At 40.1% G+C, this 25,628-nt stretch overlaps 1 protein-coding gene across 1 annotated transcript in view; it reads right to left on the reverse strand.

Annotated features, from left to right (window-relative positions):
• Positions 1–25,628, reverse strand: part of KLHL14 (kelch like family member 14) — a 122,777-nt gene that overhangs the window by 66,189 nt on the left and 30,960 nt on the right. Inside the window, exon 3 of the mRNA XM_077492626.1 lies at positions 24,086–24,207. Within this exon, the coding sequence (XP_077348752.1) occupies positions 24,086–24,207 (122 nt within the window). The remainder of the gene's footprint in view (positions 1–24,085; positions 24,208–25,628) is intronic.

The following is a 25,628-nucleotide window of genomic DNA, read 5'->3' on the forward strand; positions in this document are numbered from 1 at the left end:
AGCATGCGAGCGGGCCGCCGGCGGTGCGCTCGTGATGGCAGGGCAGCATTAGAGATTGGACATACCTGTACGCCAATATGCCTGCCCGTGCTATTCTGCCAACGTACATCAGCGTGCGCTGGTCGGGAACCGGTTAAGAAATCACATCTAAAGGGATGCATACACTGCAATGTTCCTCGTTAGAGCCCTGCATGTGTAGCAGCTGGTTGATAATTATGAAACCACTCCCATTAGATTCACTTTTGTACATGGGCACAGAGAAACACACAGGAATTTCTTCGCACTAACAAAAGGCAGGAATCTACAACGTTTGTTAAAATCTTTGCAATGTATACATATCACTCAGAGGGGAATATTTGTTTCTCAACAAAAGTGTAATTACTCTTTAAACTTTTATCCTAATGGTACTGGACAGGTCTCATCATTATAATAGGGTACCCAACAGTGCCTGAACATACCATTATATGCCCTCCCTAGGTCTGGGAGCTGTTAAGTGCAAGAACATTTTTTTTTTTTTCCTGATAGTGTCAAGTGCTCATCCACATTTGTCCATAAGGTCCCCTATTAAAGTAATTAACCAATAGGAATGCATGGGAAGTGGAAAGAGAAAGGCCTACTCTAGACACAATCAGAAAGTGTGTAAATGTATATGCTATAGGTCTCTGGAATTAAGGACAAAGAGAATGATGGGGAGGTTATCGTTAAATTTAATTTAATTTAATTTTTCAGTACCATTGGGACTCTTTCATATGGTGCCCTCTGAAAAGAGATTGGCACCGGATGGGTGATAGAGTGGTGGCTGCCAGGAATTCAGGAGGTATTCTTGCTGCCTCCTGAACGCATGCTTTTTGGCTTCTTTTTTAAAATCCCAAGGGACCTCCTGTCAAATTTTGCAAGCCAAGACAAATTTGCGATGACCGTGAAGCAAAGCATCACAGCCATGTCATGGGTACTACACCATCTGGCTGCAATGTTATTTAAGTGGGTGGTTAGGGGTGGTAAGAATGTGGAACAACAGTCGGTTTTTTACGCCCCTTTGCCACCTGTGTATACTGACCATTATAGTACTGCAGATTTACATTAAAATGTTTATAAAAAAAGCCTTCTGTTTGAAAATCTGCCAAAAAAAGCTTGTAATCTCTTTTTTTCCTGTGCATAGGACTTCAGTCCGGATAACCATGGTATAGCCAGCGAGTTATTACTAATAATCTTCAGAAGCTCTCTGTCTCACTGAAAACAATATACACTCTATGTGGCTTATTATGTTATTGATTTTATTTCAGCAGTAGTCCACCAGAGACACTGACCACACTCCCTGATGCCCAGGCAGCCGATAGAAGGAAATCTAATTAACATATATTAATATTAATATATTGGATATATATAATACAATAGTGAATCATGGAAGTTATATATAAGACGTGAAAGTCACACAAAGATAATAGTCACAAATTACAAAAAAAAAATTAAAATGCATATTGGGAGAAAATACACTTTTCTGCAGAATGGAGATGTGTTACAAGGAAAATAAGATGCATAAAACACATGCCAGTCATAATCTCTACTTCTGTCACCAATATGACTGATGAGAATGCTGTCATAAATATTTAGCTGTAACAAGCTTTTGGTGAAAGTTGATATTTAAAAAAAAAAGAATAAAGCATTTCTGTTTTAGACTACATTGAGTTGTCCTCTGAAAACACAGTGGAGCCAGATCCAGCAACTCAGGAATACTGATTTACTGTATACTTGTATATATATGACTGCAGTAGGGATGTTACTATGTAAGCTCCTTATTAGGTAGGGTTAGAGAGCTTCTATCTGGTAATCATTTCCAGATCTGTGGTGCAGTCAATGTTCACAACACTGTGGCTAGTCTGCAGTCTCCATGACTTGAAAGTATGAAAAAGTAACCACACTGCCTCATACTATACTGGCCTTCACCATCTACATCAATGGCAATCGAATCATAGGCTCATGTTCGCCACACAAAATACATGAACATATACTGTAATTTGCCAATAAAGATTAAATTTCCCACAAAATACAGGAGGCCTGAATATAAGATTTTAACCTGATGTTACTTACAGTCCTTTATAAAATGTTCTCCACCAACCCAAACACATGCTGAAGATACCAAAAAAATACCCGGGTACTCTTGCAGAACCTTGGACCTAACATTACTGAATTTATTCACAAAAGTGTGCATGTCCAATTGAATATGCAACCTGCAACATCCCTGCTCCAATACCTGCACCTAAATAACTCCACAAAAAGAACTTTACCAACTCCTTACTGATCCTTTTACGTCATTCCCTCCATAGCAGTTTCTACCCCTTCCCTTCTACATGCTAACATTCCCTACCCCCTACTTTTTTCTTTTATTAATACTGTACCTATCCGATACATTAATATTCAACATGAATCACAGATAATCCCTTACATAAAACTAAAATAGCAAGCAGGAGGGGAAAATATGCAAGGCCACAACAAACTGTTGAGAGTTATAGGTATCCTAGAAGCCGCACATCAAGTCAAAGCTTGCTGTGTTATAGTGAATGGCAGTCTCAGCCTGGACCCCCGACAGGCCATGCTCCCAATGTGTTTCACTCCACCCACTGCAGCTTACTCATTCCATTCACATTCCATCCACATGAGTAAGCTCTGGTGGGTGGAGTGAAATGTGTTGGGGGCATCACCCACCGGAGCTTACTCATTCCATCCACATTCCATCTCCATGAGTAAGCTCTGGTGGATGGAGTGAAATGCGTTGGAATCGTCACCCACTGGAGCTTACTTATTCCATCCACATTCCATCCCCATGAGTAAGCTCTGGTGGGTGCAGTGAAATGTGTTGGGAGCGTGACCTATCGGGGGTCCAGGCTGAGACTGCCATTCACTATCACACAGCAGGCTTTGACACCTATTACTCTCTACCATTGCCTGGAGCATAGACAAGCTCTCTTCCTAGCAAGCACTCACAGCGGTGGATGCAGGACTTCATTCCCATACAGCCTGAGCGGCTCACACATATATATTGGTTCACACAACAAATTGTCCTCATACACTTGGCTACCACTAAGATGATGGTTCACTGGAACGACCTTGGATTCTACCAAATGACATGCAATGTACACAGGGCCAGGACAAGGGCTGGGCAGGAGGGGCAGCTGTCCTGAGAACTGTGGTATCATGTGAGGTGGGGGGGCACCACACGGACATTGGCAGGAGGGGATTTGTGTTGAGAAGGGGAATTTCTAGGAGAGACAATTTAGGGAGGTGTGTTAAGAGCTGTGATTTGGGGGCATTTGTGTTGGGAGGGGGGATGAGGGAAGAGGATGGAGGGGGTGCTCAACTGGCATATTTGCCCTGGGTTTTAGATGGCCTTGTCCCACCACTGGATGTTAAGCTTATGTTGTGTTTGGAAATGTTCTACTATGCTTGTGCAATTCTTATATGCAAAACTTAAATAAAGAATTTTAAGAATAACCATGCTCAAAAACACCATCTGGACTTACCATAAGTGGCAAGATGTCTCCAAATCATGTCATTTGTATAAACTGATGATTTCCTTATCAGATAACTATTCCCCAGAAATATTGTGAATATTAATCCTTACAACAGTCACCACATTCTAATATTCTCTTTATTTCTTTGATTACCAAAAATTCAAATGTGCAATTCAATCTACACTGTTTTGTTAATTTTTAAAAGAAATACTCAAGACTGTATAGCTTTTCCTGTATACTGATATTGCAGTTCATATACCTAACGCTCTTTATTAATGCAATTTTCATTTGACATATATTTTATTTATTTAGACTACTTCTTTATGGTTCATCGTTTCTTGTTGTGAAAAAAAATAAAAAAATAAATAAATCTGGATAACATGGCTTTTAACTATCATGCCATTTGTTCAAACAGAAACATTAAAATGTGAGAGAAATTTATTTTATCCACCCTGGCCCTAAAAATAATATTATCTATTTTCCTCCTGATACTCCATATCCAGAACAACTCCTACAGTGGTGTATTAGTTATTTTGTGCAGCCAGCCAGGGCTGAGAGGGAAGTAACCGCTGTCACTGGATGTAATGATGTAATATTATGAGAATTTTCTGCTTGATACAGAGGTTTTAGAAAAAAAAAGAGATCTGTTGACCTATACTGCACATTAAGTTTCCAGAGGATGTTCACATATTCTTTAATGCAAAAGTACATTTTCCATGAAAATAGGGCATCATTTGGATCCTTCACTTCCAAAACACCAAACAGCTTAATTTGGGTAATAAACAACAGTGATAGCTAACTTCTTTATATAAAAATAGATCTGTAAAGAAACAGTGCATACCATACTTTATGGGCATATGGAACAAAGAGTGGAAACATTTTAAATCAAAAATTTGCATTTTAGAGTTCTCTAGTTCCATTTTCAAGTCTAAGTTTCTAGTGATGACATACTTTGTATAAATCTCCTGTACTATGCACTGTGCACTACACACTATGTGCATTTCTGGGATGCTACCACCAACAGTGGTCCCAGTTGCTTCATTTGTTGCTTCATTTGTTGCTATGATATGGCAACCTTGCCACTTCGTCCAATCAAAGAATGCCTTGCAATCATTGAGAAAATGCAAAAGTGATTTCTGAATAGCACCTCTGCAAGGGTGACTTCCTATATTCAGAATGCAGCAGGGCAGCTTCCCGGCACAGGACCTGGAAGCTGGTGGAGAACACTGTAATAGTGGTGTCTCCTACAATGATTTCCAGTTTCTTGATGGATCCCACCGGTATGGTATATACATAGCTAGACTGGTCCAAGCTAGACCAATGCAACTATCTAAAAATATCTATACCTGGAGTTCTTCTTTAACCCTTTAATGAAGAGGGTAAAAGAATTCCCAATGCTTAAACACAGTTTTGTAACTTTGACATGTGTTAGCAAAACTGTCTGTAACATCGCACCTGGTTAGTGTATTCAGATGAATTATTTTCATTTGATGGTAAATGGTAATGGATGTATCTTGATTTTTTTTTTTATTAATAAAGGAAAACTGACATAAAATAGTAAAAAATACAGTATATTTTTTAAAATATATCCATAACCTACCTCAAAAGAACAACCCAAAACAGATTCTCCTACTTCTGATGATCACAGCTATACCACATATGTATGTTATGTGTTGTCTGTACCTGTAGCACAGCCCAGAAACAATGGCGCACATTTTCCTTTTTTTTTTTGTCCTACCTAAAACACACTCACACTTACTGGTATGGATACAATTTTTTTTTTTTATGTTTTTTTTTTTTTTTTAATCCTTACATTTTTTTTGACCCTGGCCTTTGATCCTGACTCTGATCTTTGACCCTGAACTAGATCAAACCCTTATCTATCTTTTTTACACACATTTTTGGGGGGTTTTGTGTACATTTTTCTCCTCTAGCACAAGGAAAAATATATATTGTATCTTCTTCTCATTTCAAGAAGAGAAAAATACACAGGGGTGGACTGCACAGTGAGTGATCATTAGTACAGAACCTGAGGCTCTTGGTGTATACATATATGTATGAACATATCCGGTCTCACGGAAGAAGACCCACTTCTGTGATATATGTGCACACGTGTGGGGAAGGGGTTATATACAATTCACAAAAACCTCTGATTTGAACATGCCAATTACTGGTGACACACAATGGCACCCTGCTAATAGAAAATGAATAGGATTTTTGCATACCTCTCAATCTGCTCTATAGTAATGTAATCTCGTTTCACATGTGCTTTACACAAAAGGGCTCTGAATTTAAAAGCAGGAATCATTATATGCAATACATATTCTCATTTCAAGACCAAAATGCAATATGAATACCATGCATAGCACAAATAATTCAGAAATATTACTGAAAATGTTCTTCTCACTCACCCCCATGGGTTTTAAGTTAAAATCTGGCTATACAATATCTGGTAACAAGCTCCTCCAATTAAAAAGAATATTAGTTCAATACCCCATTGCTCGACTTATGGCTATTATGTGGTCCATCTTGGCAACTGTATGGTTCCTCAGTGACTTCTTGCTGAAGACAAAGGAAATGCTAATACATTTTCCATTTTTGTTTTTTCCAACCATAATATTGAGAATGCTACCTCAAGATGCATGCTGTGCATTACTGTGGGCCATTTTAGGGTTTCATTCAGTGCCACAAAGTCATATTCATAAATCATATCACCACCATTCAACAGACACATTTATTTTGTAAAGCATATTTTATCTGACTATATGGAATTTATTATCAATAATTACACTCTTGATCCTAACCCATGAATTTTTCAGCTAGTCAGTTTTCAATGGTTTTAAAGGTTTTCACTTTAAATGTGTAGCCACTCTGTCATAAGCAGGAGTGTCTATCCAAACTGCATTCAACTTACTCAAATTCATGGTTCAGATTTCTTAAGTTTCTCCTACACTCTGGTTACTGTGTGTCCTTCTACTTTCAGCAGGTTTTACTGCCACCTTTGACAAAAGTATGAGAGCTACACCAACCAGAGTTATTACTATTTATATCTTCCTAGCCAACCAGTAGGAGTTTCCTTGCTAGTGATGCATGCTGGGAGAGAGTATAGATGTTCAGGGAGTGACCTTGGGAAGTCAGTTCTTCTCTGGTCCTCCTGCCTAAGGGAATTGGTGTGTCTTTCTGCTGAAACTTCCTAGGCCTGTAGCCTGAGAGGGTGACCATGAGGCTGGGCAAAGACCTGATGGTAATTCAACAAATATGTAAAATATGTAAAAAGGAAATGAAGGCCACACAAATTCAAAACGAACGACAGATTGCAAAAGATAGTGGGAAAAACCTCCAAAAATTCTTCAAATATATTAATAGAAAAAAGGTCAGGTCTAAGCATGTAGACCCATTACAAAATAATCTAGAGAGGGTGACTGGGGACAAAGAGAAGGCAAATTTATTAAATACCTTCTTCAGCTCTGTGTACACAAAGGAGAATGGGAGAGCTCATGTCCATAATGGGGATGGTATTGACACAGCCCCAAAAGGGTCCACAATGGCTCTAAACTGATATGGTCAAGAAATATTTAGACAGAATAAAGGTGAATAAAGCACCTGAACCAAATGGCATACACCCACGGATCCTAAAAGAACTGAGCTCTGTCATTTCAAAGTCATTGTTTCTGCATTTTAGGGATCCTTTAATGACTGGAATACTACCACTGGATTTGTGTAAGGGCAATGTGGTGCCTATATTTAAAAAAGAATCAACGTATTTACCAAGTAACTATATACCTGTTAGTTTAACTTCTATATTTGGGAAGATATCAGAGAGTTTAACCACTTCAATACCAGGCACTTAGACACCTTTCTGCCCAAGCCAATTTTCAGCTTTCAGCGTAGTCGCAATTTGAATGACAATTGCGCAGTCATACAACACTGTACCCAAACACATTTTTTTATCATTTTGTTCCCACAAACAGAGCTTTCTTTTGGTGGTATTTGATCACCTCTACGTTTTTTTTTTTTTGCACAACAAATAAAAAAAACTGCAAATTTTGAAAAGAAACATGTTTTTCTTTAATTCTGTTAAATTTTTTTGTAAATAAGTATGTTTCTTCTTCAATGACGGGCACTGATATGGCTGCACTGATGGGCACTGATAAGTCGGCACTGATGGGCACCAATGAGGTGGCACTGATGGGGTGGCACTGAGGGGCACTGATGATGGCCACTGATAGGCGACACTCATGGGCACTGATAGGTGGCACTGGTATGCGCCACTGATAGGCACTCATAGGTGTCACTGATAGGCACTCGTAGGCGGCACTGATGGGTACTTATGTGTGGCACTGATGGGTACTTATGGGTGACACTGATAGGTGGCCTGGATAAGCACTGATGGGCACTGATAGGTGGGCACTGATGAGCACAGATAGGCACTGATAGGTGGCACTGATGACACTGATTGGTGGCATTGCTGGGCATCACATGTTATATAATGATGCCAGTCAGTGCCCATTTGTCGGCACTGACTGGAACATATTGGCACACATTGGGCCCTTACTTTTCAATATATTTATAAATGATATAGGGTCTGGGATTAAAAAAAATATTTCAGCGTTTGCAGATGACACCAAGCTATGCAGTGGAATAACATCCTTACAGGAGGTCTCCATCTTACAAGCTGATATAACTGTTTAATTGGGCAACTATGTGGGGAATGAGGTTTAATGTTGAGAAATGGGTGCTAAGAATATGCATGCATCATACAGTATATACTCGGGGGAGTACAACTGGGAGAATCAGTGGTGGAGAAGGATCTGGGTGTTCTGGTAGATCATATGTTTAATACTAGCATGCAATGTCAAGCTGCGGTTTCCAAAGCAAGCAACATCCTTTCTTGTATTAAGAGAGGTATGGACTCCAGAGAGAGAGGGAGAGAGAGAGAGAGAGAGAGAGAGAGATATCTTATTGCCACTGTACAAATCATTAAGACCTCATGTGGAATATGCAGTTCAGTTTTGGGCACGAGTTCACAAAAAGGATATCAGGGAACTGGAGAAAGTGCAGAAAAGAGCAACTAAACTAATAAGAGGCATGGAGGAGCTCAGCTGCGAGGAACGATTAGTGGAACTGGTTTTATTCTCTCCTGAGAAGAGGAGATTAAGGGGGGGAAATGATCAACATGTATAAATACATAATTAGTCCAAATAGTTAACTTGAGATTTTCACTTTGAGGTCACCCCAGAAGACAAGAAGGCACTCTCTACACCTGGAGGAAAAGAGATTTAATACCCAAATGTAGAAAGGTTTCTTCACAATAAGAGCTGTGAAAATATGGAATAGAGTCCCTCAAGAGCTGATTCTGTCCAGCTCAGTAGGTTACTTTAAAAAAGGCCTCAAATCTTTCCTAAATGTACATAATACAACTGCATACTAACATTTAAATGTACAGTTGATCCAGGGAATAACTGATTGCCTCTTGGGGGATCAGGAAGGAAGTTTTTACCCTGCTGGAGCAAATTGGATCATGCTTTGCTGTTTTTTTTTTTTGCCTTTCTCTGGGTCAACTGTAGGTATAGGATTGTATATGTAAGATTGTAACATTTTTTTCCCTTTTATTGGTTGTACTAGATGGAATTGTGTCTTTTTTCAACCAGACTAACTATGTACAGTAAATATTTAAAAAATGCTTTACAGTCAGGGAATACAATCACAAACTGCAGAGGCAGCTTCATGATTCTCTCTCTCTGTGAAGACTGTAAGTACTTTTGTTCCCCATTTTAGTCTTCCATTTCATGGGTGCCCTATCCCCCTACTCTCTGTCCCTGGAGCTTTGAGTGTGAGCAATAAACACCTTCTTGTTGCACTTTAAAGTGAATGAAGCCCATCTGTTCACGTCCTACTATTGCATAAGTAATCTACACCCTGAGGTTAAATGTCAGCTCACTCTCTCTCTAGGGGACCACCACCTCCCCAGTAGTTCAAGAAGCTGCTACAAATGAAAAAGTGAAGAACCCCTCCTGCCACTATATAATTATTGTTGTACCCTCCTATGTAGTCTGTTGAATGGAGCTCACATAGCTGCTAGTTGGCAAGCAATTTGGAAAAAACAGGGTTGGGTGTTGAGCTGTTGTTGAAAACAATACAAAGTCTAAAAACGTGTGTGAACTCCCTTATCTGCCAGTAATTCTGTTCTGCCAGTGTAGCGCCTTGTCCTAAACAGGGCTGCTAGTAAATTTAGTTGTGCTAGGTGGTAACTAGCCTGTCTAATTTGTAGTTTGATCAAATGATTTTCTCCTAAGATTGAGTCGAACTGTGATTCTCTCTCTTCTGTCAACAGGTGGCACTGTTACCTTTGGCATTAGTATGATAAATTACAGTTAATTCAGGTTATGAGTGAATGTGTTTCTCAGCCAATCAGTTTCTTTGACCACTGAGGCCGCTGGGATAGTCTGTTTAGTTTAGTTTTGTTTAGACAAGTGATCAAGGTTCTTTCCACCCGAGCTGTGGCTTGGGTGGGTGAATGTGGAGCAGCAGTAGAGGTGTAGGCCTGAAGCCTGAGGCCTAGCCATGTGTAAAGGGGCTCAGCCCAAGGGGAGCCTGATCGTTGTCAGGAGGCAAGGGAGAAGAAGTTGCCAGAAGCAGGTGTTGAAGGGATGGAGTATTGAAGGAGTACCAGAGTAGACTCTTCATCAACCGGGGACTGTGACGTGTTGGGAAAGCTTCAGGAGAGAACTCATCAAAGACGTACGGCCCATAGCTGTGAGTAAAGCTTGAAGGAGTACAGTGGGTAGCTGCAAGTAAAGCTTGAGAAGTCCAGCAGGTAGCTGGGAGCTAAGCTTGAGGATCTACAGTGGGATACTGTGAGTTAAGCTTGAGGATCTACAGTGGGATACTGTGAGTGAAGTTGTTGCTATGAGACACAGCAATTGCTACAAGTTACAGATCACTGCATTCAGCTTAAAGGCTCTTTTTCTGTGTTGCTGTCTGCCTAGTTCTATTTTTGTTCAAGGAGTCTGCCAATTTGCTATTGCATTTGCCCAAGGGTCTCCTGTGCACTACCCCTCTCTCCCCCTGTTCCTGTTAAGAGAACTAAAACTCTCTTTGTTTATTTTAAAAGTGACTGATGCCCATCTTTGTTGCACAACACCCACCATGCCTAGTAACCTGCACCCTGAGGAGGAATGTCAGCTCTCCCTGACTCTGGGGGTCACCACTAGGCCTCTGGCAGTCGGGAAGACTGCTACACCAGTTTTCTATATATACCCCACAAGAGCCTATACAAAGTCCTGACTATTTACTTCACTCCACTACCCAGTCAAGAGACTGTGGGGTTGATTTACTCAAACTGGAGAGTGCAAAATCTGGTGCAGCTGTGCATAGACACCAATCAACTTTTATTTTTTATTTTTGTCAAAGCTTAATTGAACAAACTGAAATTAGAAGCTGATTGGCTGCACAGCTGCATCATATTTTGTACTCTTTTGTTTTAGTAAATCAACCCCTGTGAGTTTATAGAAAAAGAGTAGCAGTTCACTAGTGGGGTAATCTTTGGACTCTTGCCTCATAAGAAGACAGTGGTACTGTTTAATTTATATATCTACACACTTTTATCAATATATCACTGGATAAAATGATGTTCTTTTTAATCCTGTTTTAAATATGCATTTTACCCGGTAGCAGGTTGTAGCCCTTTTTAAGAAACATCCTTTAACAAAGGATGAAACATGAAATTTTGGCAATCTTTTGTCTTCTCTATTCTGTCTTTTGCTACTAGAAGTCGGTTTTATAGCACTATGCGGAAAAGCAAAAATTATGGAACAATTAAAACAAATGCCAAGGGTCAAATTTAACAAGCGCTAGAGAGTTTATTAATTTTATCATAGATAAGTCCAAATCAGCAATGCCGCATGGATAATTTACCCTGATTTACAGAAACTGAGCTTAAAGAAAAACTAATGCAGAGTGGGGCTACAGGAACACCTGCCATAATATGCAAGTATGCATAGTACAGTATACTTGCAAATTATGTCAAGCTTACCTCCAGGTTTACCTGGTTCTACAACTAGTGGTGCCATCTTCACCAAAGCTTCTTCAGCTGCCAGTGTGTTTCTTCTTCAGCCATAAGACGCCAACAATGAAGTAACTCCTGCATATTCACAATGGAGTTGCACCATCCCATCACTCCACTCCACTCTTCAGCATTTTACAGATGCAGACAGTGTGCATTGTACCTCGAATGCACAGCAGGTAATATAAACTAAACAGTAGTTTTTTGCTAGCACAAAAGGAAAGGAGTTTTTTTTTGGCAGAACAGACATTCAACTTGTCTTCTAGCAAAAAAAAATTACCTACTAGTATTATCTCCAGACAAAACTGTGCCTACTAGCATTATCTCCAGACTACAACTTTAACCTGCAAAATGCTGCATTTGAAATGCATGGGCATACCTGTTTCAGTACCATGTGCATTCTAATTCACTGTAATCATGCTCACTTTCCCTTAGTTTTTTTTTTTTTTTTTTACAAAACATTAATGCTGGAAGTTTTTCTTAATTATGGTAAATTATTTAGACCTAGAAACTTTAAAATAATTTAAAATATTATTATTTCATTTTTAGTTTTAATTATTCATTTTTTTTATCATTTTTGCCTAAAATAGTTACATTTGAAATATTGTTTTCCTCCATGATGTTCAAAATTTGGTTTATTTATATAATTGTTAACATATATTATTTTAACCGTACTTATCTGAAGGTAAGCAACTTTCATATGCCACAGTAAAAGTATACCTGTGCTTGTAATCTGGGAAAGTAATACAGAAATGTGAAAATATACCAATGCAATTGAGGTGTCATTTAAACTCTGCGTTATTGTACTGATCCTGTAAAACAATAGCAGCACATACATGCATGTATAAATGGGATACTAATGCACACATGCACATCAGTGGTGTGAAAAGCCACGGAAATTAATGGATGTAACCAAATAATTTAAAATAATTTTGTAAGATTTTAAATGTATGTTATTGCTTCAAAGGCTAATGAGTTGTACTACTTTTAATTCCAGTTAATAGCATTGAAACAATGGCATGGGTTAACTAAAGGAATAGACGCTGTTCCCTTTGCAAAGTGAAAATTAGTAAATAAGGTTAAGAGAATAAGGTTCACTTTGAATACCCAATCATGTGTGAGGGATAAAAGGATTTTGCCAGCATATGATTGATTAGTTGAAATTAACCCACATCACAAATTTTGCCAAGATGTCACCTGCAAAAGAAGAGGGAATATACTTACCTTTTCAGAGTCCTTTGCTTTAACCACTTGGGACCCGCGCTATTGCAAAATGACGGCAATAGCGCGGACCCACATTTTCGGGACTACGTCTATTGACGTAGTCCCGGTTACGAGCGGCCTGCGCGCCCCCTGAGGGGCGCGCGCGGCGCGCTCTGTGATCGGCGAGTCCGTGAGACTCGCCTGATCACCGATCCGTGTAAGGGGTCGATCCCGACCCCTTATCACGTGATCAGCTGTCAGCCAATGACAGCTGATCATGTGATAAAACGGAGCCGGTAATCGGCTAGTATTCCTCCTCGCGCTGACAGCGCGAGGAGAAAAAAAAAAAGCCGATCGCCGGCGGCCGTGTTCGGGACATCAGTCCCGATCACGGCCAGCAATTTAAAAGGACACCTGCCCCCTGCCAGTGCCCACCTGCCACCCGCAGTGCCATCCTGAATAAAGTAAGTGCCCCCCTGTCAGTGCCACCCAGCAGTGCCCATAGTGCCCACAGTGCCACCCAGCAGTGCCCACAGTGCCACCCAGCAGTGCCCACAGTGCCACCCACAGTGCCACCCAGCAGTGCCACCCACAGTGCCACCCAAAATCTGCCTCAGGTGCTGCACCCCAGTGCCGCCCATCAGTGCCCAGCAGTGCCGCCCATCAGTGCCCAGCAGTGCCGCCCATCAGTGCCCAGCAGTGCCACCTATCAGAGCCACCTATCAGTGCCACCTATCAGTGCCCATCAGTCCCATCTATCTGTGGTACCTATCAGTGCCCATCCGTGCCACCCATCCGTGCCACTTATCCGTGCCACCCATCCGTGCCATCTTATCTGTGCCCATCTTTGCCCATCAGTGCCGCCTTATCTGTGCCCATCGGTGCCGCCTTATCTGTGCCTATTAGTGCCGCCTTAACTATGCCTATCAGTGCCCACCAGTGCAGCCTATCAGTGCCCACCAATGCAGCCCATCAGTGCCCACCAATGCAGCCCATCAGTGCCCACCAATGCAGCCTATCAGTGCCGCCTAATCAGCGCACTTCAATGAAGGAGAAAAATGACCCGTTTGCAAAATTTTATAACAAACTATTAAAACATGATTTTTTTTTTTTTGCATCTTTTTTTGTTTGTTTAGCAAAAAATAAAACTCCGAGCTGTAACTAAATACCACCAAAAGAAAGCTCTATTTGTAGGAAAAAAATGATAAAAATTTCATTTGGGTACAGTGTTGTATGACCGCGCAATTGTCACTCAAAGTGCATCAGCGCTGAAAGCTGAAAATTGGTCTGGGACTGAGGGGGGTTTAAGTGCCCAGTAAGCAAGTGGTTAAAAAGCCACTGCAAATAGTTGTCTGTTAAATGAGTTGCATACATACCCCCCCCCCCCACCCCCCAGCTGTGGTTCCCCCTACTAACTTGTATGTTTTGATGTGACTATGAGCCAGTGGGAGGATACTTAGCAGCCAGTAGGGGAACAAGTATTTTACATGGCCGATTGTGCAGAATACTTGCAATAGTGAGGAGATTTGGTGTCTTTTCAATACATTGGCCTCTATAAGGTAACAATGAGCACTCTCTCTTCTTTTACAGGTGACCTATTGAATAAAAGTGACCATGTGACAGGGTTACGTTAGTAAATAAGCCCCATTACAATTATTGTATACCTTGTAGAATTGAAGAATGTGTTCATTGACAATTTTTCAGACTACAGCATTTTCCACCTATGATCTGTTAATTTATCAACCAAATCTCTTGACATCCCATAGATCATCCACCATGTTCAAAAAGGCATGTGCAAGGAAGCCAGCATCATTTTGGCAGAGAAGCAGATTGAACACAGCCTCACACTTGCTGGCAATCACATGAGTAAATCAGGTTCCTAATAGTTGTGTTATCCATGTAGCATAGTTTATGTATACTCTTGGTTTCCAGGTCAGTGATTACTTAGATTTTGGGTGTTTCAGAGATGACATCTTTTGACGTAAAGAAAGATAAAATGAGCACTTGCTACTGAAGTGTAACCTCCTGGGAATGTGAGAGTAAAATAAAGCATGTTACATAGCCATTGCTAAAAGTGTGTGGTCAGTGTGCCCACTGTCCCTGAGGTCCCAGTAACACCTAATTTTAAAGCTACTAAATGTCTGTGGTTTTTCTCCATCCATGTGTGTAGTCAGGGGACATTGGCTGCTCATTAATCAGCAGACCATGGCCAAGCAGACTAAAAATATGAAATGTTGTTATATTACACTGTCTAATACAACCTTTAGCTTCACTAATATAATTGCTTGTCATAAAAAGAAGAGTGAATTGCATTAATTCCCATATCACATATGTTTCTACCATTTTATATATAACTTCCCTTTTTGGATCACTTCTATTTAGTATAGATATTTCATCAGTTTCAGCTAGTTCATGAGTGTCCTGTATTTAGGCATCACATTTTGGGAGCTGCAGTCCCTGCTCATTCCTATGGACGGGTCCATACTAGTACTCGAAAGTGGGGGGGCTTGGTCTGGACTGTTTTTGAGAAAGGGGTATGTGGCACCAGGCAGGATCAAACATTGAGTATATCTGTGGTTAAGCTGCAGGAAACATGGAGAATCCACCACAGGGAAGGTCAATGAAGGTCAATTTCACTGAAAACAAAGTTTCTCTTTAGGTTGATAGATAGGCTTAAGTTTAAAGAAGACTTTCACTCAAGAAATTCAGTTCCCACCATCCAAATCTCCTCCCAACCTTCACAACTTAAAAAAAAAAGTTTTTATTTACCTTTATTTAGACTTTATTTAATCAATGAATCTGTAAGGATTTTTATTTTAAAATTTTCTTCACAGGTTTATTGTTATTGAATATTTATTCACTATTCAATCACTTGCTATATCTGACTATTTTTCACTAAATATTTCTCAATATTTTTTGTGTGCTCATTGGATCACATCCTACCTATGCAGTTTTTTCTTTGCAGGTTAATTCCAATCATTATTACCATATGTGGCACATGTTTGTTCACCTCACTGTGTATACCTTTCTTTTTTGTAGCGCAGCTTCTTTTTTTCTTTATTTCCAATTTGGTGTGTATTTCACTTTGAGTTGCAGCTTTTACCAGCATAGTTTTTTCTTTTACATATATGGAGAAGAGTTGGTTATCTCAATTCCTGTTGCCATCAGTTTAGTGCTGTTAGACCTCCTATAGTTTAAGAGGTCTTTTGTTAAGGTGAGCAGGATTGGAGCACAGGGTGCAAGGGTTCACATCTTGGCAATATTGTATGAGCATGGTGAAGACGAGCACTTGGGAGAATATGTGGAAATATTACGTGGAAGATTGGAATATTGAGAGTAGTTTTTCACTTTTCACTACAGATTACATCACGTGTTGTGGGGTCGAGTTGGTGTTCTACTTTTTCTTGAAGCACATTTTCATGCACATTATGGGACTGTTTATGGACACTGGATGTTATTTTCATTATTAGTCTGATCTTTGCACTATTTTTTTTATTATATACTGTATCACTGTTCATGTGTGGTTTCATTTCAGTTTTTGAGTATTAGTGGTTATATATACACATTTATTTAATATGTCTTGTATTTTGATTAGTGCTGCACCTTTTGTTCATCTTTTAAATTATCTCTATTGTTCATCTTTCTTTAAAAAGTAAACCCAACACATTGACCTTCTTTGCATTTCTCTGCATTGAGTCACAAAACATATCAGACCTGCAAAGAAAATCAATGCTATCCCAGATCTGAACAATGAGCAGATAGCTATAAAATGCCCAGCTAGTTGTCGCTGACCGCCAGTCCTGCTGTAATAGTGATCAAAATGGGTAAGTATCTCCAATCAGGGCCACAAGCCCAAAATATATTTTACGTAACAGCCTGGGAAAAAATTATCCCCGACCCCCATTCCAGTACTTCCCCTGGGTGTATAGTAAGGATATCACTATAAGCACCAGTGTCAAATAGATACCTGTGACATAAGTTCAGCAATGTACAATTTATTGTTGCTGAAGTCTGTGTTACAAAAACATTGCTCCGATGCTCCTGTGCCATATTTAAAAGCCAGACATTGATATGATGGCATTTATGGCTTGCAAATAGACTCACTCATTCTCAATTCATGACACTCTGAATATGTAAAAATATATTTCAAATTGTTGATCCAGTGTGTCACTTAAAACAGATTTGCCTTCTTGATGCACTTTTCTACCTTACCCTCATGCTTTATGTACAGGATTCAGCCAGCAGTGTGACAGCTGCCTCACTTTCATTAATCAAATGGCCAGGTCTTATTAATGACTCATTATAAAACCATCATTAACCCCTGATAATATACTACACAAATGAAAACAGTATATAAATGTATTTGGTTGATGTTCTTAATGCTTCTATATCTAAATAAGTGGGAGACCACAGGGAGCTTGGCGGCCGCAGTGTTTTATACATTTTAATAGGGTTTTACCACCCTAAAAAAATATTTGGTTATCAAAATATCTCCTCTCTCGGGAAAACAGTTTAATGAGCCATGGGTTTTGTGGCTCTTTTTTGTCATTCAAGTCAAGCCAATCTTTAAAAATTCTATTCAACATTTAACACATAATGGTAAAATATAGAAAAAAGGGGAATATTTTTTAGTGAGAACTAGCAATTTTATGAAAACTAGAACAAAGTTGGTTAATATGGATCATCCTGCTAATATTAATTTGTGATAGTTTAAAAAGCCAACTATAGTGCTGGGTCTTTTTAGATTTGGGTAAACTTGAGTTGCTACCACTAGCACTAGTTATTCGGTTAGTTACAAAAAAACTCCAAGTGACATTTCTATAGTAGTGAGGGAAAGATTTTTTGAGCAAACAAATTGTTCTATATAACCTTTAAAGGAAAAGTATGGAGTTTTTTTTTCCAGAATCATACTCACCTAGGAGGATGCAGCACCGAACTGATGCTGCATCTGTCCCATGCCGGCTATAATGCTGAGAACCGAGCATTAAACACCGCCAATCACTTGGTTGTCAGGGCTCCATGAACAGAGAACTGTTGACTGTCAGTCACCGGCTCTCTGAATGAATGAATGAATGAAATGAATGAAATACTTGTATAGCGCACAATGCGAACTGAATCGCCTCTAGGCGCTGTGGCGAGCTTTGATCATCTGCTAAAAGAGGAAGGTCTTGAGTTTTTTCCTAAAAGCCAGGTGATTTTCTTCCAGGCGGATGTTGATTGGTAGAGCATTCCATAGCCGAGGCCCTTGTACAAATACTTGTATAGCGCACAATGCGAACCGAATCGCCTCTAGGCTCTGCCCCCTCCTCGCTCACTGGAGCTTTGGGCCGTGGAGGGAGTGGGAGCAGCTGGCTCAGGCTCTCAGCAGCTTGCTGAGAGGCTGAGTCAACTGCTGGTGCAGGCTGCTGGGTCAATCCCGACTGTATAGTTGGGATCGATCCAGTGCCTGGACCAGCTGGGGGATGTCAGCCGATTGCAGGCTTTAGCTAAAATTGGGTCACAGGAGTGCAGAACAAACTGGGAGGGTGAGCCGGGTGCCAATCCAGGCATCTGGGCAGATTCCGACTTCATTTTCGCGTTCTTGCCCGAACCTGGACCGGCTCTGTGACTTTAGTCCGCTGTCTGCTGAAAACAGGTCACAGGAGGGCAGCACGAACTGTACTCCTGTGATCCGTTGGGAAGTACAGCCATACAAGCTTCATATCTTTGACTATGGTGAGATTGCTGTTACTTTTCCGATGTTCAAAAACACTCTAATTTTTGATAACATGATTTCTTGGTTCTGGTATTCTTGATTCATATCATAAATAGCTGGTTTTGATTTGATATATATACACGATTATTTCCTGGATGTTGAATGACAATCCAAGATCAGAGCTCCCCTTTTCAATTTAGTATGAAATTAAACCTACTGGTAACATGTATTATGGATCGAGAAATCATAGGTGCAGAAACTACATAATATGTAGACTATTTTCCTTGCAGCATTACAGCAAGGAACTTAGAGGGAACCTGTCAGGATAGAAATATGGGAGCTGTCACTGTTGACTTGTTTTAAAGTTGCTTCCAGGTTGTTTGGGGCCAGGAATTCCCCAGGCAGAAAATGGAGAATAAGTATAACAGTTCAGAAGCAAGCACTTTTAACAGGTCAGCAATGGCAGCTTCCGTAATTTCATCCCTAAAGGTTCCTCATAATGGAAGGGCCCCTCTTGCTCTCCAAGTTCCGATGGAAGTGCAGAGTTTCCAATGCCATATGTTCTCTCAATTGTGTAGCATGGCCAAGAATATATGAATATTAAATCTTAACAAATTAAAGGGAAGTGTAGAGAGAGGCATGGCTTGAGACATTTTTAGACATTACTGCTTTAAACTCAAAGCTAAGAAATCTGTGTATTTTTTAATATACACACCACTGACAAGTAATCAAACTATGAATATTAACCATTGATAAAATCTTTGCATTGCACGTCCAAAGCAGAATATGATTAAAAACATGACCAGTTGATCCCATACATACAAATGTTGAGATGGGTATATATCCAAAGTGACCAGTAAGAGTTTAGCTTTCATGACTTCATAATGATACAGTTCTCTTACCAAGAAATACATGTATTGAGAGATCTCCTTTTGTCTATTTATACTTGTACAGAGCCATGTATTTTTGACTCTCGTGCTCTATGGTCTTTTGTGGCACATGCATGATTAAATGTTGTTTTATTTTCTATGAAGAAGAAGGGGAAATAATTGCTAGACAATCCTGAGATTTTACCAACTTGATCACGTTCATGCTCCAGTGGTTAGCATAATGTGCTCCCATGCACATTATACTGCCCAAGCATCCCTCCCAACTTTTTGAGATGCGAATGAGGGACACCTATCGGCAAAAGTATGCAGGCATATGACACACCCCTTGCCACGCCCCCTTAAAGGAGAATTGTTCAAAACAACAAGATTGGTTGAACCAACAATTGCCTTTTTTTACCACTACTATTCCTTTTATATTGGCTTTTGGAATTTACAAATGCAGCAATTTAGAAATCAGATGAAAGGTTTAGTGCTGGAACACTTTTTGATAGCTAAAGAGTGCATTTTATATACAACTATATAGATCAGACCAAAATGAGGGACAAATGAGGGGGAATGAGGGACAGAGGGACATTGCTCCAATCAGGGACAGTCCCTCAAAATCAGGGACAGTTGGGAGCTATGCCCAAATGTAGGGCAGTATAATGCAATATGGGTTGCTTATGTATATTAAAGAAGAATTCTGACCTAAACACAAACGTTCTAGTTTCTAAAGGGGGAACTGATTTTCTTTCCCTTTCTGAGGCTGAGAGAGTTGCTTATATTTACATTAGCACATCTAATCAGACAAGCAGAATTGTTTTAATTATTAGTATGGATCCTGTGCTCTTCCAAAGCCTTCAACCTTCCTAGAACATGTATAAAGTTGCTAGGTACAAACACCTCCTAAAATAGTGCAGTCCCCAATGTGTGAATACCAAATTGATCAATAAGTGCCACCCTGTCAAATATTTTAACACTTGATGCCTCCATAATCAGTAAAAACATTAAATAGCAATTAACATAAACATGTGCCAATATCCATGAACACAATATGTGAATAGTAAATAAATTAGAAAAACAATAATAATCAGTCGTGCTCTTTTTTTGTGCAAATAAATACGTTAAAGCTGATGTCCAGGTTTACTTTGACTTCAAAAAGTTTGTTTGGGTCAAGCTGGCCCAAACAAACTATTTTCTTCACCAAGACCCCTTTCACACTGATGCGCTACTAAAACAGTGATAAGCGCCGGTTGTTTTTGCGGTGCTTTAGCAGCGATTTTGCAGTGCTTTTCGGGTTCCAGCAGGGTGGTTTTTGTAAGGTCAAGAAATCCAAAAGGCACCCATTTTGTGGGCGCTTTCTTAAGCTCTCTTAAGGTGCTTCAGAAGCCCTGCTCATTCATTTCAATGGGCAGGGGCGTTTTTGAAGAGTTTTTTTTACAGTGCTCCAATCCTGTCGCAAAGATGCTGCTTGCAGGACTTTTTCTAATGTCCCGCAAGTGCACCGCCCAAGTGGGAAAGCACTCATGCAAATGAATGGGAGGCAGTTTTCAGGTGCTTTTCAGGCACTATTTCTAGCGCTAAAATGTCTTCAAACTGCCTCAGTGTGAAAGGGTTCTAACATGTGCACTCATTCGGCATGCTATATAAACAGCATGTAGGCTCAGCTACATACAGAATACAGCACTGTGTTCTGGGTGTGAGATAAGACCTTCCTGTGTTACACACCGGGAACAAAACAGGCGCACTCAGCCATTCAAAGGCAGCTTTGTATTCTATTAATGAATAGAAAGCTTGCCCTGTTTAGCCAAGTCAGAGATCATGAAGTCATTATCCCGCCCCTCCGACTCTAGAGAAAGCGCAGACAGAATACAAAGCAGCCTATGAAGGGATAAGTGTGGCTAAGGTCTCATTTCACACCCAAAACACAGTGCTGCGTACTGTATGTAGCTAAGGCTACATACAGTTTACACAGTGTGCCCAGTGGGCGCACATGTTAGTGAAGGAAATAGTACTATTTAAAGTGAAAGTCAACCTGGACTTCAGCTTTAATTGAAACAGTGATAGCAACTTTTATCAATCAGTTCCATAACAAGTCCATGTGAGCAAATCTTCAATCCTCCACTATGTTATCCATGTGGGAGGAGCACGTGGTGCACCTCCCCCAAGATCACCGTGCGCTCCTCAGGTGAAGTACTCATGAGGTTTATTTGACAGCTTAGATGATTAAATTGGTTTAACACAGCTTTTTCCAATATAATCAGCTGTCCGCTCTGCTCTCTCTGCTTTAGCCTGGAAAGGATAGTCCTCTTACACATTCATTACCAGCTACACCATCTGAATTTTAATACATTTCTGCCTTTTGTAAACCACTTTACAACAACACTTTGAGAAGAAATGGCAGCGTTTGAGGCAAATTAGGCATCCTGTATTCACATGTGTTAACATGGTATATACTGACAGAAGGAACACAGCTTTTACATTGGGATTGCAGTTGCGGCTTCTTTCAGGCGCTTTACAGGCTCATTTTTTAAAGCTAAAGCACCTGAAAAACGCCCCAGTGTGAAAGGGATCTCAGTGTGAAAGCACTCAGGCTTTTAAATTGGGATTGCAGTTGCAGCTTCTTTCAAGCACTTTACAGGCGCTTTTTTTTACCGCTAAAGCGCCTGAAAAACACCCGAAAAACGCCCCAGTGTGAAAGGGGTCTTACTGTTCATTCACAGGCTGGAGGCCAGGAGGTGATGGTGACTGAGCTGTGTTACTTATGTGCAAATTGTGGACCCCATTTTAGGAATGAAAGGTTGACTAGACTGCAGTATATCTAAGTTATTGCTCTCACAGCTCCACTCTGAGCCGCCTGGCTTTGTGTCTCCCTGGTACACAGGCCTGGGCTCCCTCTCTTACCTCATGTCTGTGTCCTGCTGTAGGACCAGTGGAAGTCAGTGCAAGCCATGTGCTTTCTGTGCCTACCTCACAAATGAATCACCATGACAAACACATGAAGCACATCAAGGAAAATGTTACTGGTTTATGGTAAGAGTTTTCTGATCTTGACTCAGACCTGCTCAGCTATGGCATACTACAAAGGGGTTGCACCAGACAGGGGTCCCAATCATTTAACTTCTGTACATATATGACATTAAACCACCATCATAACAACAGGCCCATATTCCACACAGTTCAGGGAGCAAAATATATTAACCCAAAACAACATATCATATCTGATTCCTGCAGCGGATTCAGCCACATGTGAGCGGCTAGCTGTGGTCACCAAGCCATGTACATTTCAATGACTGGTCGGCAATGACTGGTGGTACCCCTGCCTGTCTGCAGGGCTAACGATTACCTGCGGTGATTGCTGCTGGACACACAGTTAATCGCCGGCCCTGCAGACAACCACAGATAGCTGCGGCCATTGTGGACCTGCTATGTACAGGGCTCGGCGGTCACAGCTTGCCATTCACAGATTCCTGCCGCTGTCATTCATACCCATGCTAGTTGCTCATGTGAATGTAGCCTAATGAATTTGGGGTGAATTTCTTTTACAGTTTGTAAGTAATGTTTTACAAATAAGCACTAAATACAGGTAAACAGATTCCCAAAGAAATATGGGTTCGCTATAAAGACAGCAATGCAGTAGTTGCTTGCCTTGAGACTTACTTTGCCTAATTGAAATCTTGTGCAGATCCCTCCAGTAAGAAATGAATCGCTCCTCCAATTCATTCACTTGTGTTTGTAAATTTCAAATTCAGTTATTCAGCACTGTAAACAACAGGTTTTTAGGCCCTATTCACACCTGAGCATTTTGTTGCTTGAAGCCTCAAGCAACAAAAGGCTGGTGGGAAAAAAAATCAATTATCCTCTATGGAGATGGTTCACATCTCCATTCCAAAATGGCAGAAGCCAAACGCCTGAAGTTTAAAAAAGTCCTGGAGCGTTTTTTGTAGCTCAATTCGTGCAGGTTTGGGTGTTTTTCTTCTTTTTACATTGGTGACCTTCTGACCTGAACAAAAACGCGGTAAAACGACAGTAAAACGTGGCAAAAAATCTCAGGAAAAACACGCCACTTTCTGCATGAAAATGCTATGCTCAGGTGTGAATGCAACCTTACAATAAACTTGCTACGAAGACAGGGGAAGCCTTAAATTCCACTGGCAGTAAAGAAGACTACATAATATTCATTATTTTTATTTGCAATATATACGTATGCAATATTTTTTCAATGCTGATCATAATGAAAAAAAAATATATATATATATATATATATATATATATATATATATATATATATATATATCAATGCACTACAGTGTACATAAATCAAAGCATTTTTCTAGATTGTAAAAAAAAAGAGGGAGATAGTAGATAAGCATTAGAAACCCTGTCAGATTTTTTTATTGTTGTCTCTAAATATGTTACAGGGTTGATTTACTAAAACTGGAGAGTGCAAAATCATATGCAGCTCTGCACAGAAACCAATCAGCTTCCAGTTTTTTTTTGTCAAAGCTTATTTGAACAAGCTATAGTTAGAAGCTGATTGGCTACCATGCACAGCTGCACCAGATTTTGTATGCTCCCGTTTTAGTAAATCAACCTTATTGTGTTTTATACAGACATTTATTTTTTTCAGGGATCATATTACTAGTTGAAATATAAAGTATACTGTATAGTGGAGTTCTTTAATGACAATACAATTGTAAACCACACAAAAAATGAGACATGGATTCATTTCTATTTTACTTACTTGTGAGTATTTTCCATGTCTTCTTTTCATCATCATAGTATTGAACCAAGTTGCTGGGCAATCTGTCTGGTCCAGGAGGCAGTCCTCCGACTAATAACAACATCTTCTTGTTGGATCGAATTCTTCACCCGAAACAGGAAAGAAGAAAAATGAACCTTGTCATATCTCAAGCATGCTGGCGCCCAGCTGTAATCTGTTTTAATGGGTCTTGCATCTGCCCATAATCATGTCACAATAAGTTTGAGGTAAGAGCAGAGCAGGAAAGTGCTCATAAAAGACTGCACATCACTTTCTGAAAAAAAAAGAAAAATAAGCTCCTCTTTTGCCATTTGTTTAAGGTTCCTTCCAGGATTGCTTTTTTTTCTCTCCTATTATCCTTATAAATCATTGCTCTCTACAGCTGAGCACTCATGAAATGCCCTGCAGTTGTGATAAGGTTAGGCATTAAAGTTACACATCAAAAATCATATTAGTCAAATCATTATTATAAGTCGTTTTACACCTACAGAACCTTGAGAAATGATAAAGGTTATATGCAGAGACAGGAGACAAAGTTCTGATGACACTCTCCTTCTGTACATATATATATGTGACTACATTAATTAGCTGCTAAATTGTGCTGGCCACACACTATGCAATGTTTACAAATTGTGTGGTTCATTTACTAGAGGAGTACGGGCCATTCACTTTACAATGGAATTTTCACTTAGCTTAGTGAATCAAGTGAAGCTTTTTTCACTTGCATGTGATTGGGTATTTTTGCAAAGTGAATTTTCACCATATCCACTGAGCGTAACGAAACTTACCTTTTGGAATGGTTTACTTTGCTTTAGGGGTTTTTACTTTAGAAGTTGTTTCTGCATAGGCTTTTTTTAAATTCATCCAAACTTTGTTCATTTTGGAATAAAAGTAACAGGTTCACTAATACCCATCTCCTGCTGCTAATACTTGCCTATCTTCCCTTCCTCTTCCTCCCACAGTACAACATTGGGTGCCTTATGTCACGTACACACGACCAAACTTTTCGACAGCAAAGGTCCGACAGAACAAATCCGTCAATTCGATTGGGCTCCATCGGACCTTTGATATCCAAAAATCTGACGGACTTTAGAAATAGAACATGTTTCAAATTTTTCTGCCTGACCCAGTTCCTATGGAGAAATCCGCTCGTCTGTATGTTAGTCCGAAAACCGAAGCTAGGGCAGCTATTGGCTACTGGCTATGAACTTCCTTATTCTAGTCTGGTCGTACGTCATCACGTTCCAATCCATCAGACTTTGGTGTGATTGTGTGTGTCCAAGTCTGTTCATTCGGAAAGTCCGTCGGAACTCCGCCGAAAGTCCGTTGGACCTAGTCTGCCGGAAAGTCTGGTTGTGTGTACGTGGCATAAGGTCCAATTCACACCTGAGCGTTTTGTAGCCTGAAGCCTGAAGCCACAAAATGTTGGAGGGGGAAAAAAATAAATTATTCTTTATGGAGATGGTTGACATTTTCACTCCAAACGCCTGAAGCCAGAAGCCGGAAGCCCCAAAATGCCTGAAGC

The sequence above is a fragment of the Lithobates pipiens genome, unplaced genomic scaffold (genome assembly GCF_037356315.1).
Source record: "Lithobates pipiens isolate NorthernLeopardFrog02 unplaced genomic scaffold, aLitPip1_a1.2 Scaffold_19, whole genome shotgun sequence".
In the NCBI taxonomy this organism is placed as follows: domain Eukaryota; kingdom Metazoa; phylum Chordata; class Amphibia; order Anura; family Ranidae; genus Lithobates; species Lithobates pipiens.